The 19,105-nt window shown below is 40.4% G+C and overlaps 1 protein-coding gene across 1 annotated transcript; it reads right to left on the reverse strand.

Moving 5' to 3' along the window:
* Nucleotides 1-499: 499 nt before the first annotated feature.
* Nucleotides 500-1,923, reverse strand: LOC123446892 (heptahelical transmembrane protein 4-like). The gene is made up of 2 exons (XM_045123434.1): nucleotides 1,580-1,923; nucleotides 500-1,496 (listed from the first exon to the last, which is right to left on the reverse strand). The coding sequence occupies exons 1-2, from the start codon at nucleotides 1,882-1,884 to the stop codon at nucleotides 629-631; spliced, it is 1,173 nt and encodes a 390-aa protein (XP_044979369.1). The 5' UTR covers nucleotides 1,885-1,923; the 3' UTR covers nucleotides 500-628.
* Nucleotides 1,924-19,105: the final 17,182 nt, after the last annotated feature.

The following is a 19,105-nucleotide window of genomic DNA, read 5'->3' on the forward strand; positions in this document are numbered from 1 at the left end:
GGATGAAACCATGCAACACATCATCATTGGCTGCCCCTTCTTGAGGCATGTTTGGCACGAGGTGCTCGCGTGGGTGTGGGCCACCATACACCCACCCTCCGGCCATGAGGACTTCCTTCCATGGTACGCGAAGACTATTCTGGATTCCCAGAATGGCCATCGTAAGGGCTTGGCCATCTTGGCAACCCTCGCGGCGTGGTCCATTTGAAGACAGCGCAACCTTTGCGTCTTCGATGTCGAGCAACCATCCTTCTCCCAACTTATCATGCCTATCGAGGAGGAGGCCAGATCATGGGATGTCGAGCAACCATCCATCTCCAAGCTATCGTGCCTATCCAGGAGGAGGCCGGATCATGGCCAGGGCGGACGCTCACGGACTTAGATTGTTACTTCCGTAGCTGTGTGAGATTCTCTCACTGAGCAGCCCGTCATTAGTACTGTGCAACTCCTTGTCTTGCCTTATGTGTACTATCCATTAAAAGATACACACCTTTGCATATTCGTGAAAAAAAAATGTTCTGTTCTTGGTCTGGCATAGGTTTGTGTAGCTCAATAACACCATAATTCTTGTAGCACTAGAACTTCTTTCGTCAAAATTCTTTGTCTTAGCAGACGTGAACGACAGCAGTCAGCACTTGTCCATGTCCCTCCAACTCAAGTAAACTAGGCCGGCATGGTAGTGCGCGTAAGCACCGGCGATGACAAGCGCGTGGAACAACTGGTGGCTGTGCCCGACGAGGTCAAACCTGCCCGGCATCCACCTCTCCGGCACCCTCGTGGCGTACACCACCACGCCGGCCAGGTAGAACACCCCCATGGCCACCTCGTATCCCGTGGTGACCACCGCCTCGGGTCGTGCGCCGAACACGAGCATCTTATGCACGATGGGCACGAGGCCGGACGCGCCCATGCACACGAACAGCGCGGCGCGCGCCCACCTCAGCTCGGGCGCCTCGAAGACCGGCAGCAGCGACACGGCCACCGCGGCGGCGCCGAAGACGGTGATGGAGCCGAGGTAGAGCGTCCGGGAGAAGGGGTCGCAGAGGAAGGTGTAGTAGACGAGCGGGTAGAAGGAGGTGACGATGAGTCCGGTGATGCCGGCGTAGTCGAGGCGGAGCAGCACGTAGCTGGCGTGCTCCGAGTGGCACGCCAGCAGGTGGCACCCGCTGCTCATCAGCAGGCAGAACATGGTGCCGCACAGGTACGTGTAGAACGGCCACCGCTCGACCGGACCGTGCTCCCCCGACGACGACAGCACCACCGCTGCCGTGAGCTCCGGCTCGACGTAGATGGACACGTTGCGGCGTATCAGCGCCTGCATTGCCACGGCCGCTCCGCTGGTGCTGTACGAGGTCATGAGCACCCTGTGATTGCCCTTGCCGGTGCAGTTTGCCAGGCCCGTGGATGTCACCGAGTGGGGTACGCTGGTTTCCATGGGGACCATCGTGGCGGCGCACACGGTGAGCGCGAGGAACACGAAGAAGCCGATCAAATGCCTGCGAGAAAACACGCGTCAGCTAAAGCGTGTGCATGACTTGTCACGTAGTACGTGCTCGGAGCATCGGACAGAAAGACTTACGTCCAGACGTTGATGGTCTCGTTGTGGAGGGCGAAGGCGCTGAGGAGCGCCTCCTTGAGGGGCCACTCGCTGCGGTAGTAGTGGAGGATGAACTCGTTGTGCTGCAGGAAGGCCGGGAGCGCGTCGTAGCCGACGAGCTCGCACTTGCGCTCGCAGCACCGCTTCGCCACGTTGCCGCCGCCGCCGCCGCCATTGCCTCCCTCCATTAAAAGCGACTTCATCGTCGTCGCTGGTGAAGCCACGGCGGCGACGTCGCTCATCCGTATGGTGGCCGTCTTCCTCAGCAGTGTCACCGTGGAAGCCATTCCCCCGGGCTTTCAGTAGCTGGCTTTGAAAATCCTCGATCTAGTGTGGTCGAAGCAGATGTGTGTGGTTTCGGTGTGACTGGGCTTCTCTGGGTATATATAAGCTCTAGTGTTGACTTATTGTGACCGAGTTAAGGTGGGAAATGGGTGCCCTGAAACGGTCCGATTACAGCAACTGCGCACGCCAAGACGCTTAAAAAACGATGGATCGTGCGCAGGTCCAGCAATTAGCGCCGGCAGAAGTTAATACTAATAGGCAGACCACGAGTGCTCGTGTGCTGCTATGTAGCCTGTCGTTGTTCCCGGTGGCTACTTTGAGCGCGGTGTTCTGCAACACCAATCAATGGCAGATGGCGTAAAGTCATACTCCCTCCTTTTCGGTTTATAGGGTTTAAATCTGAAATCTCATCAACGATGATGAATTATGAGTGAATGACACTAGTTTAAACTAGTCAATAAAATATTTCTCACATATTCAATTTTCAAGACAATAAATGCAGCATCCTTTCTTTCATTGGACTTGCATGATGGATGTAGAAAACGATGTATGCATAGCCACTTATCTCCTTTCTCTAAACTTTATGAATTAAATATGACGTGAGACTCAAAGCACTTTAACTCACTTAGACCCAAAATGAGCCTAATATAATGGAAATCTGAAAATTTTGAGATGGGCCCTATAAACCGAAAAGGAGGGAGTAGCATAGTCTGAATTTTACGAACACCTCGACGACCATACGATGTAACTGATGTTAGGCTGCCCGTAATGATAGTATCATAGATAATATCATGCATGCCAACTAGGCAATTTCGATGAGGTGACATTGAATTAAATGAAAAAAAAGAGGGTTGAGTATCATATCATGATACCGTATCATATTAAATGATGTGCTACTATGTGTTTTGCATGACAATAAATGAACTACGTTATGATACTAACATATGATACAATGCATTACGGATATGGTATCATAGAATAGTATCATATGAATGATACTAGTATATGATACTACTCATTACAACCAGCCTTAGTCATCCTTTTAACGCCAGTTACTCCTTCCATCCCATAATATAAGTGATTTTTACCACTTTATGATTGACCGTGGAAAACAGCAGTGGTTAGTTTGAAAAACAGCAAGCCGACCAGGGACACGCAAGACTGCTGGACGGGTGCAGTACGGCAAACAGACTCGGTTCAACTTTGGCGGCTTAATTAATACAGTACTTCCTCCCTCACAAAATTCTTGTCTTAAATTTATATAGATATAAATGTATTTAGTCACATTTTAGTATTTAGATACGTTTATTTTTAGACAAACATAACACAAGAATTTTGAGGAAGTACTCTCCTCAGAAGAAAACGATGATGATCGTAGAACACTTCGACAGTCTATACTCTACGGCTTTGTCAGATCATTAGTATCAAACATTGGTGGACATGGAGCTTCGGTTCTACTAGACGCTGAGCTCTTGAACCTGTATCCATGTTTCTCGACGTATGGCTGCATTCCTCCCTTGTTAACATACTCCGCCAACGACAAAGTTTTATGCCTGCGCACCAATCCAATTATGTTTTGTTTTTGGGGTTAGTGGTAAACCCCGATCAATGGCACTTGTTGTCTTGTCTATGCACACGTCGCTACTTGCTTGGATCTTTGCTTGAACAAAGTGTTTCGAGTCCTTGAGATAGCGTTCCCCAAGAAGTTGGGTTTGTTGTTGTCTACGCGCTTCCTTTGGATCTTCGCCCGACCCCAAATTTCAGGCTGACCATATATATTGTTGTAAAAAGCACCGGTGTACTTCTGTAATGTGAGTGGAAGAGTTTTATATTTAAAAATATATACCTTATTAATTAAACAAAATGTATTTCTTCAAAAAAAATCATCTACTAGTGGAACGTACCGTCCGTCCGTGCATTGCTACGGGTTAAAATAAAAATAAATGAAAATAAAGATGTGACAGCTCCCGGATGTCCATACACCCTCGTGAGCAGTAAATTAAAAATAAATGAAACAAAATAAAAAAATCAGAAACTTTAGGTGATCAAAGATAAGCAAACTTTTCATGTTCTTGCAAATTTTCAGTCACAAATAACACTCGAGGAGCCCTCACAAAAAAACTACTTAAAAGTGCACATAAACTTTGACCACTGATTTTTTTTTTTAGGTGAGGTCTCCTCGGATGTTATTTCAGGCTGAAAATTTGCAAGAACGCCGAGTGTTTAATCATGCTTATTTGATGTTCCAAAGTTTCAGATTTATGTAGTTATCCATTTGAATTTACTCTTCATAGAGTCGAAAACCTTTCTCATAAATGAATCAAACAAATAATGTTTGAAACTCACTTCTTTCTCATATGCTCGGACGTGCTTGGATATCAAATGGGCGCCCATCAAGCTCGCCACCCCATGATGCAACCTTACCTTTTTCTACCGGGCCCTCCCCTTCCCGCTCAGTTTCTTGTCATAGCGGGACATTTCTCGCTCAAGCTCTCTCTTTTAAAACTGGATAACACCCATCTCACATTCGTCATGGCACCCTATCTTCTTTACACCATACTTATCCATGAACCCCCAATGAGGAATCCCCTGCTAATCGCCCGCTCTCTGTCCTGATCCCCTCTCCCCGTGTTTGTGTCGATCTGCCACCACCATCAAGGGATAGGAGGCGTGAACCACCCATGATGCCCCTCGAGCAAAAGATTGCATATCCAATATCTCATAAGCCATTGACATGTTGTAACATACAGTTAAATGTCGCTCATTACCATGAAAACAAATGTGATGGCCGTTGTTGGGCGTGAAGCTAAGACGGCACTATCACCGTTATTAACTCTTGAAACAACCAACAATGAATTTGCCCTTCTATCCTAACAAGAAAATGTACGAGAATGTTGTGCATTACCATGAAACAAAAAATATGATGTCTCTTGTTCGGCATGCAACTGATACGATCCATTATTAACTCTTGAAGCAACCACACAATGCATCTACCCTTCTATCCAAAAGAAAAAATTATGACTTGATGAAAAATATATGAAGGGCTCGCTCTCACAATTTTCTGCAAAGCCGTCTCTAATGAAATGCAATTTGCTGCATGCATTATCTAAAGTAAGGAAAATATTCCGCTCAGATAAATGTAACTAAAGAGACAAACTCCAACCCCCATCCACTTCCACATCCACCGGATAATAGAATTTGTAGGTGTTGGGTAACGAGCATAAATTTTAAATTTTCCTACGCCATATTCAGATCTTCCTATGGAGAGAGCAGCAACGAGAGAGGGGAGAGTGCATCTTCATACCTTTGAAGATCGCTAAGCGGAAGCTTTACTAGAACGCGGTTGATGGAGTCGTACTCGCGGCGATTCAGATCGCGGTGTGATTCCGATCTAGTGGCGAACCACGACACCTCCACGTTCAACACACGTGCAACCCGGTGACGTCTCCCGCACCTTGATCCAGCAAGGAGGAGGGAGAGGTTGGGGAAGATATCCGGCAGCACAACGGCGTGGTGTCGATGGAGAGACGAGGTCTGCCGGCAGGGCTTCGCCAAGAACCGTGGGAGAGGAGGAAGAAGAAAAGCAGGGCTGCACCGAGAGAGAGATGGAAAACCGTGTCTTCAATGGCCAAAACCCCCGCTATATATAGGGGGAAGGGAGGGTGGCGCCTCCTTTAGGGTTTCCCACCCTAAAGGGGGGCGGCAGCTCTAGATGGGGCTGGAGGTGGCGGCCAGGAGGGGGGAGAGGAGGTGGCGCACCTCTGGTGGGCCTTAGGCCCACCTGACTTAGGGTTCCCCCCCTTTCCCTCTCTAGGCGCCTTGGGCTGGGTGTGGGGGGCGCACCAGCCCACCCAGGGGCTGGTTCCCTCTCACACTTGGCCCATGTAGCCTCCTGGGGCTTGTGGCCCCTCCCGGTGGGCCTTCGGAACCCTTCCGGTGGTCTCGGCACTTTGCCGGTGGTGCCCGAAACATTTCCGGAATCCAAACCCATCCATCCTATATATCAATCTTTACCTCGGACCATTCCGGAGCTCCTTGTGACGTCTGGGATCTCATCCGAGACTCCGAACAATCTTTGCTAACCTCGTATAACAATTCCCTATAACCCTAGTGTCATCAAACCTTAAGTGTGTAGACCCTACGGGTTCGGGAGGCATGCACACATGATCGAGACATCTCTCCGGCCAATAACCATCAGCGGGGTCTGGATACCCATGGTGGCTCCCACATGTTCCACGATGATCTCATCGGATGAACCACGATGTCAAGGATTCAATCAATCCCGTATACAATTCCCTTTGTCTGTCGGTATAGAACTTGTCCGAGATTCGATCGTCGGTATACATATACCTTGTTAAATCTCGTTACCGGTAAGTCTCTTTACTCGTTCCGTAGCACGTCATCCTGTGACTAACTCCTTAGTCACATTGAGCTCATGATGATATTCTACCGAGTGGGCCCAGAGATACCTCTCCGTCACACAGAGTGACAAATCCCGATCTCGATTCGTACCAGACACTTTCGGAGTTACCTGTAGTGCACGTTTATAGTCACCCAGTTACGTTGTGACGTTTGATACACCCAAAGCACTCCTACGATATCCGGGAGTTGCACAATCTCACGGTCGAAGGAAAAGACACTTGACATTAGAAAATCTTTAGCATACGAACAACACGATCTAGTGTTATGCTTAGGATTGGGTCTTGTCCATCACATCATTCTCCCAATGATGTGATCCCGTTATCAATGACATCTAATGTCCATGATCAGGAAACCATGATCATCTATTGATCAACGAGCTAGCCAACCAGAGGCTTTCTAGGGAGACATTGTGATCTATTTATTCACACATGTATTACTGTTTCCTGTTAATACAACTATAGCATGAACAATAGACGATTATCATGAACAAGGAAATATGATAATAACCATTTTATTATTGCCTTTAGGGCATATTTCCAACAGTAAGCCCTCATGTGTCCACATATTTCTTTACGGCATAAGTGTACATACCACACCCCACGTAATCTCATGCCAATGATAGACTCAACTAAACTGTTGTACTGAAACAAAATATTTCCTTTGCACCCGTCAAGTAGCCTACTACTGATTATTGTAGTTCTTACTGAGCAATTGAATATAACTTTAAAATATTAATCTAAGTTTTACAACTTATTGCTACGTATAAAAAATCAGCTCGTCTCAATGCACACATGAAGTACATTCCAATATTTCACTCCTAGTTCTTTCATGTTTATGCCCGATTACACTGCCATACACAGATCCATCGTGAACTGCAAGAAGGCAATTAGCAAGTTAGAAAATGGACCAAAAAGTGAATTTATTCACATGTTCAAACAATTGAAAATCAGGAACTGTGTTTTGATTGATGATATTGATACAACCTGACATGCAAATCAATTATGGTACCATCTCTTAATAGCAAGAAAAAACAAGATTTCATATTGTTATTTTGGGGACATTTGTATTAACAATTTTAAGTTTACTTCTTCACTGAGAGGACAAGCTAATGATAAATAGAGTACAATACATGTTATATACACAACTCTATACCTGCACTCATTTGGTCATTTTCATCAATATTGTCCCCTCCTTCCAGCATGTACCACATTAGAGATATACAATGTTATAGTAAATTGGGAATGATTTTCCATTTCCAGAAAACTTGATAGCTGAACACATACAATGTAGGTCAATATTAGAGATATCTAGAAATGTGTAACGAAGTGTGGGCGTCTCCTATTTTATGTTCTTTCGGAAACATAACATATATTCATATTCAATCGTCCTAGCTTCTCCATCAGTACAACATATTCATTCTATTTTTTTCAATACCTTGGTCATGGCTTCGATATTAGACTCGGTATACTTCAGCTTTGACATGCAAGGTTCCATCAACACGTTGCGCTTCACTTGGAACTTCTGCAATATCCATATATAGAGGTGTCAACCTTGGTGAACCACCAAAGATGTCTAAATTCTCATTTTGAGCATATCCTTATACATGCCCTGATAGTTGATATTCAAAGCAATCATGATTGGAAGTACCAGACATAGCTATAGTCAAATCTACCAACGAATGTGGCCCGTTCTCGCATTACAATGGTCTTCTCATGGTCTATGGACCTCAATGTGATTTTTATTGTATTTGAGGTGCTTTTTTACTTATGGTGAATGTTATAATAGATCTTATCTATTTACTAAAAAAACTATGGTAATTTCCTTGTTTTCTGGGATGTCTTGTATTGCTGTAAGTCTTGAATACAAATCTAGAGACTTGTTTGCAAAAAAAATTGAAATGTCTTTGTAATTCACAATGTGTATGTCTCACATGGATTGTAATTTCTTTGCCATAAATATCATTTTTTTACAATTAAACAAAATCAATGTGACTCATACTCAGGAATCTGAGATGGGCATATTTACCACCACAATTCAATCTAAAAAGGGTTTACCTCATGCTTTTGACCAAAATCACATTCCCGTACAAGCAAAATTGGTCACTTTGCTCAAAGCTAATCTTCTGTGGTGCACTTTCCACAAGGGTCTGTTTTTAGTATGAGAAAGTAATGCATGAATACATGGCTTCAATGATGAGAAATGACCATTAAAAAGTCAATGTTAACATCCAATGGAAAATTGATCACTTCGTACAAAATTGATATTTGACGACTTACTTTGCACAACAATTACTTTTAGTATGAGTAACTCATCCAAAAGTAAGGTATGTTAAAAATATAAGCTTGTATGACGAAAACAAATCATCACTATCAACGTCCATTTGTTCTAGCTAAATGTTTTTTTATATCAATACACATATATCATGAATTATCTTACTGCGGCAAATGAACAAAGCAACTAATTGTGCACTAGTCAAATACTCTATGACGATTTGAAAAGGGTCGGTTTTGTATGTCTAGCATACCAAATTAGTGAGAACTCTAAAGTGAAATATTCATATAAGCAAGCGGGGGTGGGGTACAAACTGCAAGGCAATAGGGAGTCTACAATTTGAGGAGCTCTAACACTTCGACAACATGCAAAACCTAGCCTTAACATGGCCCAGCTTCGTCCAAGCTAGGAATTCTTCTGGTTAAATAAGGAGTAGAACAACTACGTCCATATCCATATGTCCTGAATCAGCACACCCACCCCCTAATTAACTCACACATTGAACATACGTAAATAGTTATTGTTGTTCTGGAAATTGCTTTACCACACACAACACAACACATGCATGGATGGAATGGAAAAGGGGGGAACATGGAACATGGGGAAAATATAATGAATCAAACTACGAAACAATGTGAAGTTGGTGTTGGAGAGCTTCTTCTTGGCTTCCTTCCTCCACTGGTGAGACATGTCATACGTGTCAGCTCCTCCTTCGTGGCATCACCACTTAAAAGAACGGTATATCAGGAAAAAAAAGATCAAGAAAAACATGTAACAAAGCATGTATCTTTTGGTGAAGGAAAGTAACAGTGAATTAATATATGCAGTAGGACGACTGAAATGCGCACCATGAGGCGGGGCTGATGCACAACCACAACATGGCCTTGTTAAAGCCAAGAAAATACCAGAGGTTGGTTGCGCTGCCGAGACAGATGCAACCACGTCAGGGACCAGGTCTAATGCATCGCAACGACACATTGTGCACCAGCGTGTCGTGCGTAGTCTACATCTGCCCGCGTCCACGAGAGCGTGCAGGCACACCTCAGACCCGAGACTGACGAAAACATGCGTCACTGTGCGCCCCTGCGCATCCTCCACGTCGGCCTTCTTACGTCCTGCCGGATCTAAACATGTAACAAGATTGAAGATGTAGGTGATGAGGACAATGGATTGGAGCGGTTAGGGTTCCATGGATGACGCGGGTGGTGGCATGCACGACGATGGCGATAGCGCCACATCGTGTGCCAACACGGGAGACGCAGGGGTGGAAAGAGGTGTGGTGATCTCTCCCTCTCTCTCTCTCTATATATATATATATATGTGTGTGTGTATATAACGCTCTATCTATCTATCTATCTATCTATCTATCTATCTATCTCTTCCCCTCCCTCTCACTCTCACTCTCTCTCTCCCTCTCCCTCTCTCCCTCTCCCCCACTCTCTCCCTCTCTCCCTCTCCCCCGCTCTCTCCCTCTCTCCCTCTCCCCCTCCCCCTCTCTCTCTCTCTCTCTCTCCCTCTCCCTCTCTCTCTAATACAATGATCTCTTTGGAGACATTAGATATAATTTGCAGTGTGTTTGTTGGGATACGATAAATTGTGGGTTTATGATCAAATTATTCACTAAGTTATTGAGTTTGTTCTGATATATCCGTTTAGATTGTCCAATTAGATTGATTTATCTTCAGTGAGAGAGGTGTTTGGTAATAGGTTCAGTCTTGCGGTGTGCTCACTCTATGACAAGAGGAGTAGCGACGCATGTATTTGCATTGTTGCTACTAATAGTATAACGATGGGGGTTCAAACGTATCATTTATTCTTACTTTGTCTACATAATGTCATCATGCTTCAAGCATTACTCTGTTTGTTATGAATTTAATACCTTAAAATGCATGCTAGATAGCGGTCAAGGGGTGGAGTAATAGTAGTAGATGCATAATCATTTCGGTCTACTTGTCTCAGACGTAATGCCTATAGATTTATCATGCCATGAATATCTTCTTAATTGTTTACTTTTTTATCAATTGTCCAACAATAATTTGTCCATCCACTGTTACTATGTTCATGAGAGAGATGCTTCTAATGAAAGGTATGGCCCCAAGTCCATTTACATTATATATTTGATAAAACTCTAAATATATCGTTGCCGCAATTTATTATATTTTATTTTACAATTATCTATCTATCACTATCAGAATTATATCCTTGCAATTAACGAGTATATGAGATTGACAACCCTCTTACATGCATTGGGTGTAAGTATTTATTTGAGTGTGCAGGTGCCACTAACCATTCGCTTGCATGAGTATCGTATTGGTTCAATAAACTTTGATTCTTAAGTGACGGAAATACCATGTGCTACTATACTTCATCACCGTTTCTCTTCGGAGAAATCCCAAAGCCTATCACAAGTAGCATCCCTCCATTCCAATGAATAAGGCACACACGCGCGCACGCACACGCGCTCACAATTAATATGAATCATATAGGATGCTTTGTATATTTTACTTTTAGGGAGAAAAAAATTGGATTTCCTTATGTCTTTGAGTTTTGAAGTCTTCAGTTTACATTTTCCTTTGGATTTTATTGAAATGTTATTTTTAGTATTTGGACACTAAACCCAAACGTTATGATACAAAGGTGACATTACGTGAATTGTTAGTATCTCTCCTAATTTTACAAGTATTTATGGTTACATCTTACATTTCTTTCTTTCTTTCTCCCTCCCTACCTCATCTCTTTTCGAGTTTTGTCACATTTTCGCATGTTCTTTGCTTGATAAACCGACTCAATTGTGCCACGTGTTATTAGCCTGCCAAATAAAAGCATTTTTTTGTTTGGTCAGGCAATAAGTACTCATTCAATGGTAGCTAAACTTCATTTTTTGTGCATGTACATTAGTAATAAAATGGCAGTTCAATCACGGCGGTTTTGTACACAAATTTTGCGCCCCTACTGCCGCATACATGCAATTATCCGCTTTACTGAAATATGTATGGTAGTAAATGCAATGGTGGCACAATGTGATCTACTTGGAAGAATGTGCGACGAAATATTTCCGCTAGGTTTCATGATTCTTGATACCAGGACAAGAGAGGCTGCATGGGTTTGTCGGACTAAAACGGGCTACATCAGGATTGAAAGGAGATCATTTCCTGTGTAGTAGCGCAACCTGCATGGCCCTCGAGGCTTGGGCACATTTGTCCAAGGAAAACATATATTCCTTGCACTGTGCGACTGTTTGTCCGGCAACCACATATGCAACGCGCACCATGGGTCGACCCATATTGTTGTCTTTTTCACTCCAATAATTTATATTTGCTTCTTCGGTTCTTACGTTTTTCCTTTTATTTTTCTTCTCCATTTTTATCTCTATGATTATTGCCCCTCCTTTGTTTTCAGTCATTTTTTCAATTTTTCTTTCTTCAAATCTTTAAAACAAAATCATGAACTTTTTTAAACTTGAGTACTTTTTGAACTCAAGAGAATTTTTCAAATTCATGAAAGTTTTCGAAAATATGTGAACATTAGCTAAATTCATGAATATATTTAAAATCACTAACTTAAAAAAACATTTTAAATTTCACATATATTATTAAAATCTGTTTGTGTAAAAATAGTAAGGGGACAACGAAAATGCAAGAAAAATCGAGGGAACCCAAAAAAAAATCAGCTATGTCAATTAAGAGTGTGCTTACTGGACCAGCCAATAAACACCATCCATCTGTACATTTTAGTGGGCGCACATATATTTTGCTTATAACGAGACGCAGGACAGCCTCGCATCATCGCATGGGCAAAGCTGGAGACTAGGCCGGCTGCGCACGGAGGCCACGGGATATATCCTCTATCTTTTATTTTAGTTATTTTCATGTTTTTTATTTTCATGTTTTTATATAATTAGAAAGAGTGTAAATATGTATTACAAAAAATAGTTTATATAAGACATTTTGAAATGTTAATAAGTATGTGAAAACTGTTAAATTTGTATCAAAAAATGTTTCTCATGTATACAAAAAATATACAATGTTTATGAAAAGAGTGGAGCTTGTTTTTAAAAATGTTAATCAAGTATTTCAAAAATGTAATCAAATACTATAAAAATACTAATCAGGCATTTGAAATGTTTAAATATGTATACAAAAATATTTCTCATATATATAAAAATAAACAATTTTTTATTAAAAAAATGTCTATCAGGTGTTCAAAAAATGGTAAACATGTACAAAAATATGTTCTTGATATACACAAGAATGTACATCATACATTGAATACAACTACACATCGGAAAAAACAAAACAAAATTAATTCTATATTAAAAAATTGTTAAAAAATTACTCCCTCCGTATGGAATTAGTGAACACTCAAATGGATGTATCGAGACATATTTTACTACTAGATACATCTGTTTGATTATAGAATAATTCCAAACAGAGAAGTACTTCAAAATGTTCTTGGTTTGTACAAAACATGTACATGGTGTATGCAAAGAATCTGTATGGTCATAAAAAAATCTTCACTGTATATTTCATTGATGATGACAATGTACTAGTAAAAGTGTTCAAAACTTGTATTTATCACAAAGTTGTACATCGTTTATGAGAAAAATGTCCAACTCGTATCTAAAACATGTTTCACATGTACAATAAAAGTGTATATTGCGTACCAAAAAATAGACATGTATTAAAAAAAGGAAGCCGATAGAATGGAGAAAGAAACGAAGAATAAATGAATAAAAATATCAAGGAAAGCCGATAACGAAACAATGTATTGTACCGATACTTGGGTCATTAACATGTTTCACATGTACATTAAAAATGTATATTGTCTACCAAAAACATAGAATGTCTTGGAAAAAATAGAAACCAATAAAAATTGATGAAGAAACAAAGGAAAATGAAAAAAAAATCTAGGAAAGACAAAAACAAAACAATAAACAAAGCCGACACAACACAATGCAAAATAATGAAAATAGTGAAAAGAAAAAAAGAAACAATGAAAATGAATAAAACCAATAAAGAAAATAGAGAACTTAAAGAGAAAAACTAAAAACAATGATGAAATAAAAATTGGAAGATATCATTGAAAACAATAAAATGCAACTGAAAAGAAACAATGAAAACCAACAAAAACCAAAAAACAAAGGGACAAAGAAAAGAAGCAAATGAAGACAAACACTGCAAAAGAATGGAAAACTGTTCAAAACCGAAAAGAAATAAGAAAATAGAAGAAAACCAATGAAAATCAAGAAAGAAACAAATAAGATCAATGAAAATCAAGAAAGAAACAAAGGAAACCAAAGAAATACAATAAAAAGAAAAAAAGAAAAGAAAGAAGAAACAATGAAAACCAAGAAAAAAAACATACTCCCAGAGAAAGTAAAATAGGAACTAGTACAAAACAAGTAAAAACAAGGAGAAAACCTAATGAAAACCATTAAAGAAAAGAGAAAAAACCAGTAAAAACAAAGAAAACAAGAGAAAAACCATGGAAGAAAGAAAAGAACCCCCAAAAGGGGACGAAAACCGGTACAGAACTAGTACAAACGATCAAACCACCAACGAGTGAGGGTCTTCGATGGAAAACATATAGTGAACTAATAAAAGCAAGGTAAGTATGCTCTGGTGGGGAAAAATTCTGCAGCGAGACAAACACTGCTCTCGCCATAAGTGACATTCATTTGCGCAGAGCAATGGTTATCAGGTCTCGTTTTTAAACTGCCACCTCTAAGAAATTTCATATTTGACGCTCATTGCATTCAATAGTGAGATGGGCCGGCTTATACGGGTTATCTCCTCCCGGTTTTACAAACATTTCATGTGCACAGATTTTTAGAGTGGTTATTTCATGTTTGCTTTAATGATTCTTTCTTGTTCTTATATTTTTTTAATTAAATTTTTTGAAAATGCTCAAAAAATTTAGAAACTATCCGAATTCTAAAAGTCATTCTCTTTTCAAAAAAGTTTGAAATTTCAAAATTTTATTCACGTTTAAAAAAAACACAATTTCATAAAATCTTCGGGATTTCGTAAGTAAAATTATTTCTATTATGGCTGGAATTTCAAACAATACAAGCTCCCAAGAACTATACATTTATACTTTTTTTGATAGTTAATTTCAGTTTTTTCAAAGGTGCTCACAAGTCTTTGAACCGCACACAATACAATATGTACTTTTTACAATGCTATGATGGGCCAGGCCACTAAGATTCTTCTTTGAGTTGCGTGCATTGTTTGTTGTAGTGAGCCGCGTATGGCCAATCTCAACGGAAAATCCTATGCGCCTCATTTTACGGCCCAGTTTCGCTTAGTCATCGGTTTTGGCAACCTTTTAAGGAGGTTTTCAAAACCGTTTTGTTACTTTTCTTTTTTTCTTCATTTTTTGTTCTCTGTTTCTTCTTTTCTCCTTTTTCTCAAGGTTACTTTCTCTTTTAAAACTAAGTTTGTGTTTGCAAATTGTTCTTAAAACTCGAAAAATGTTCTTGCTTGAATTTATTTCCTAAATTTTAAATAATTCTCGTTTTTCAAAAACTATTCATAACTTTCAAAAATCTTTGGTATTTTTCGAAACACAAGTCGATATTTTAAAGAAATGTTCTTGTTTTCAGAAAATATTCTTTTCTTTTTATTTTCAATTTTACCTTTGATTATCAGAATATCTTCTCGTGTTTAATTTTTTTTCTCTATTTATATTCAGTTATTTGTACTTTAAAAATAATCTGGAATTGCAATAAATTTTCGTGCTTTTAAATTGTGTTCATATTTTCGAAAATATTTGTGTTTTAGAAACTGTTCCCATATTCAAAAAACTGCACGTATTTTGTAATTAATTCCTGGATTTAAGAAAATGTTTTTGCTTTCAACAAAAAAAATCATGAGTTCGTAAAAATATTCCCCTTTTCAAAATTTGTCTACGATTTTAATAAAATATTAGGGTTTGAAAAAGTGCCCAGTAAATTAAAAACAATCACTTTCTAAAATATGTTCTTAATTTATAATTATGAAAATATTTAATGAAACAACCAGACAAATTTCTAAACAAAAAGTTTTTTTGGAATATCCTGAATATTTTTTGAAGTTATGTATACATTATGAAAGTTGATTTTTTTTAAGATCCAATTGAGTTAGTGAATAAACAAATATCATAGGAATATTTTTTGAAAGCAAATCTGTGATTTTCGAAAAAATAAATCTAACTGCAAAACCAATATTTGAAAAAACAAATCGTCCAAAAGCTTAGAAAGACCATTAAAACATAGAAACACTAGAAAAACCCACCAAAAAGCCGGAAACTCGTGAAAAAAATAAAAAGAAAAACAAAATTCGAAAGAAGCACCCAGAGCGCGACATATGACGACGACTGAAAATGTGACAAGTGGCACCTCCTTAGAATAATCGTTGAGAGGTTTCCGGTGAAGCGACAACTAATTGGTCTCGTGACTCAGCAGGCTCAATCAACATTTGGGCCATCCCGTTTTGGTGTATTCCTCATTGGTTTAGGGAAAGTTCTAGGTTTTGGGAAGATTCTAGAACCTTCCTTAAACCGGTTTTCTCTTTTTTATTCTGTTTTTCTTCTATTTTATTTTATGTTTTATCTTTTTTTCCGTTCATTTGTAATTATAGTTTACTTAATTTTTATATTTCTTTTGCGGAATCATGAATATTTATGCAAATTTATGAAAAAATAATATTTCTGATTTTTTATCAAACTTGTGGACATTTTTTAAAAGTCATGAACACTTTTTTCGACTTCATGAACTTTTTACAAATTTGAGAACATTTCCTAAAGTTGTGTACTTTTTTAGATTTGAGAACACTTGGGAACAATATTTCAAATTCGCGAACATTGTTTTGTTTTTTAACATTGTTCAGTAATTCTCGCGAATTATATTTGAATTCGTTCTTTTTATTCAAATTGATGAACAATTTTGGAATACACAAACCTTGATCAAATCGTGAACATTTTTTGAATATGCGGATTTATTTTAAAATTGTCATCATTTTTTAAATCTGCAAAAAAATTATGATTTCTTGAACATTTATTTTTCAAAATTCTCATTTTTTTCAAAAAATTCAAGACTTCTTTGAAATTCCAAATGAATTAAACTAGAAAGAAAGGAAAAACTAAAAATATATTAAGAAAGGCCGCCCACAAATGAGTTGGCCCAAAAGGGCGCGATGTTGCGCGCTGCGTCTTTTGACAGCGGGCCATGTGTGTAGTGAAGGTCCCGGTCTCAATTCTAATGATGTGTTTGGTTGCACGCATGAGGCCCAACTAGGCCCGGGTTGTTTGGTTGCCTTGCCTCCATGTGCTTCTCGGGCCGCATGGAACTTAAAACAACTCTCGACATGCCCAAGAGGGAATGCTCAATCGACGGTTTTTGGCGAGCCACGATCGCTGGATCCACACGTGCCCATCCGTTGCACGCACCGGGGAGCGCGGGAAACGGACGAGGCGTCTCATAACTCCATCCCCTCTCTTCAATCACCTCCGACTCCAATTCACATCACTCTCTCACTCTCCCTCGCCATCCCTTAGGTCTCTCCTCCAATGGTACGCCCGTCGGCTCGCCACCCCGCATCCCTATGCTCGTCGACCAGAACCCAATCCAAGATTGGTGGGTCATCGGCCTCTCCAACAATGGCATTGTCCTCATGGCGGTCGTCATCCTCTTTCTACACCAGACCGCGCCCTCCAGCCATTGTGGATCATGCCGGTGCTTTGGTGATGGAGATCAAGAAGCACAAGTTCATGGCCATATCATGTCATATCATGTCATACGTGGAACACTCGGGTTAAACTTGACGAGCCTAGCATGTACATACATGGCCTCGGAACACAAGAGACCGAAAGGTCAAGCAAGAATCATATCGTTGATATGATCAACATGGAGATGTCCACCACTGAAACTATACTCAACTCACGTGATGATCGGACTTGAGTTAGTGAATTTGGATCATGCGACACTCAAATGACTAGAGGGATGTCTATTTGAGTGGGAGTTTATTAGTAATATGATTAACTAAACTTAACTGTCTTGAACATAGTCTAAGTAAATTTTGCAAAATTTTATGTTGTAGATCAATGGTTCACGCAGTAGCAGTCGTGAATTTTAATATGTTCCTAGAGAAAGCTAAGCTGAAAGATGATGGAAGCCACTTTGTTGACTCGGCTCAAAATCTGAGGCTTGTCCTCACAACTGGCCAAAAGCAATATGTGCTTGATGTTGCGCTAGGTGATGCACCACCCGCTACGGCGACCCAAGATGCTTTGAACGCTTGGCAAGCGCGTAAGGATGACTACTCACTAGTTCAATGTGCAGTTTTGTATGGCTTAGAACCGGGACTTCAAAGACGTTTTGAACGTCATGGAGCATATGAGATGTTCCACGAGTTGAAGTTTATCTTTGAGAAGAATGCCAGGATCGAGAGGTATGAGACCTCCGATAAGTTCGATGCTTGCAAAATGGAGGAGAATTCGTCTGTCAGTGAACACGTGCTCAGAATGTCTGGGTACTCTAACCGTCTACCTGAGTTGGGGATTGAACTCCCGCAAGAAGCTATCACTGACATAATTCTTCAGTCACTGCCACCTAGCTATAAGAGCTTCGTGTTGAACTATAACATGCAAAGGATGAATAAGTCACCCGGCAAGTTATTTGCGATGCTGAAAGTCGCTGAGTCCGAAATCCAGAAAGAACATCACGTGTTGATGGTCAATAAGACCACTAGTTTAAAGAAAAACGGCAAAGGCAAGAAGGGTAACGCCAAGAAGAGTGGCAATGTTGTTGCTCCTCCGACGAAGAAACCCAAGGCTGGACCTAAGCCAGAAACTAAGTGCTATTATTGCAAGGGGACTGGTCACTGGAAGCGCAACTGCCCCAAGTATCTGGCCGATAAGAAGGCGGCTAACACCAAACAAGGTATATTTGATATACATGTTATTGATGTGTACCTCACCAGCTCTCGTAGTAGTGCATGTGTATTTGATACCGGTTCTGTTGCTCACATTTGCAACTCAAAACAGGAACTGTGGAATAAACGAAGGCCGGCGAAGGATGAGGTGACGATGTGCGTGGGAAATGGTTCCAAGGTTGATGCGATCGTCGTAGACACACTCTCACTTCAATTACCATCGGGATCAGTGATGAACTTAAATAATTGTTATTTAGTGACTGCGTTGAGCATGAACATTATATCTAGATCTTGTTTATTGCGAGACGGTTACTCATTTAAGTCAGATAATAATTGTTGTTCTATTTATATGAGTAATATCTTTTACGGTCATGCACCCAATGGGAGGGGTTTGTTCATATTGAATCTCGATTGTGATGACACTCATGTCCATAGCATTGAGACAAAAAGATGTAGAGTTAACAATGATAGAGCCACTTTCTTGTGGCACTGCCGCTTAGGTCATATTGGTGTAAAGCGCATGAAGAAACTCCATGCTGATGGACTTTTGGAGTCACTTGATTTTGAATCACTTGACACATGTGAACCATGTCTCATGGGCAAGATGACTAAGACTCCG

The sequence above is a fragment of the Hordeum vulgare genome, chromosome 4H, assembly GCF_904849725.1.
Source record: "Hordeum vulgare subsp. vulgare chromosome 4H, MorexV3_pseudomolecules_assembly, whole genome shotgun sequence".
NCBI lineage: Eukaryota > Viridiplantae > Streptophyta > Magnoliopsida > Poales > Poaceae > Hordeum > Hordeum vulgare.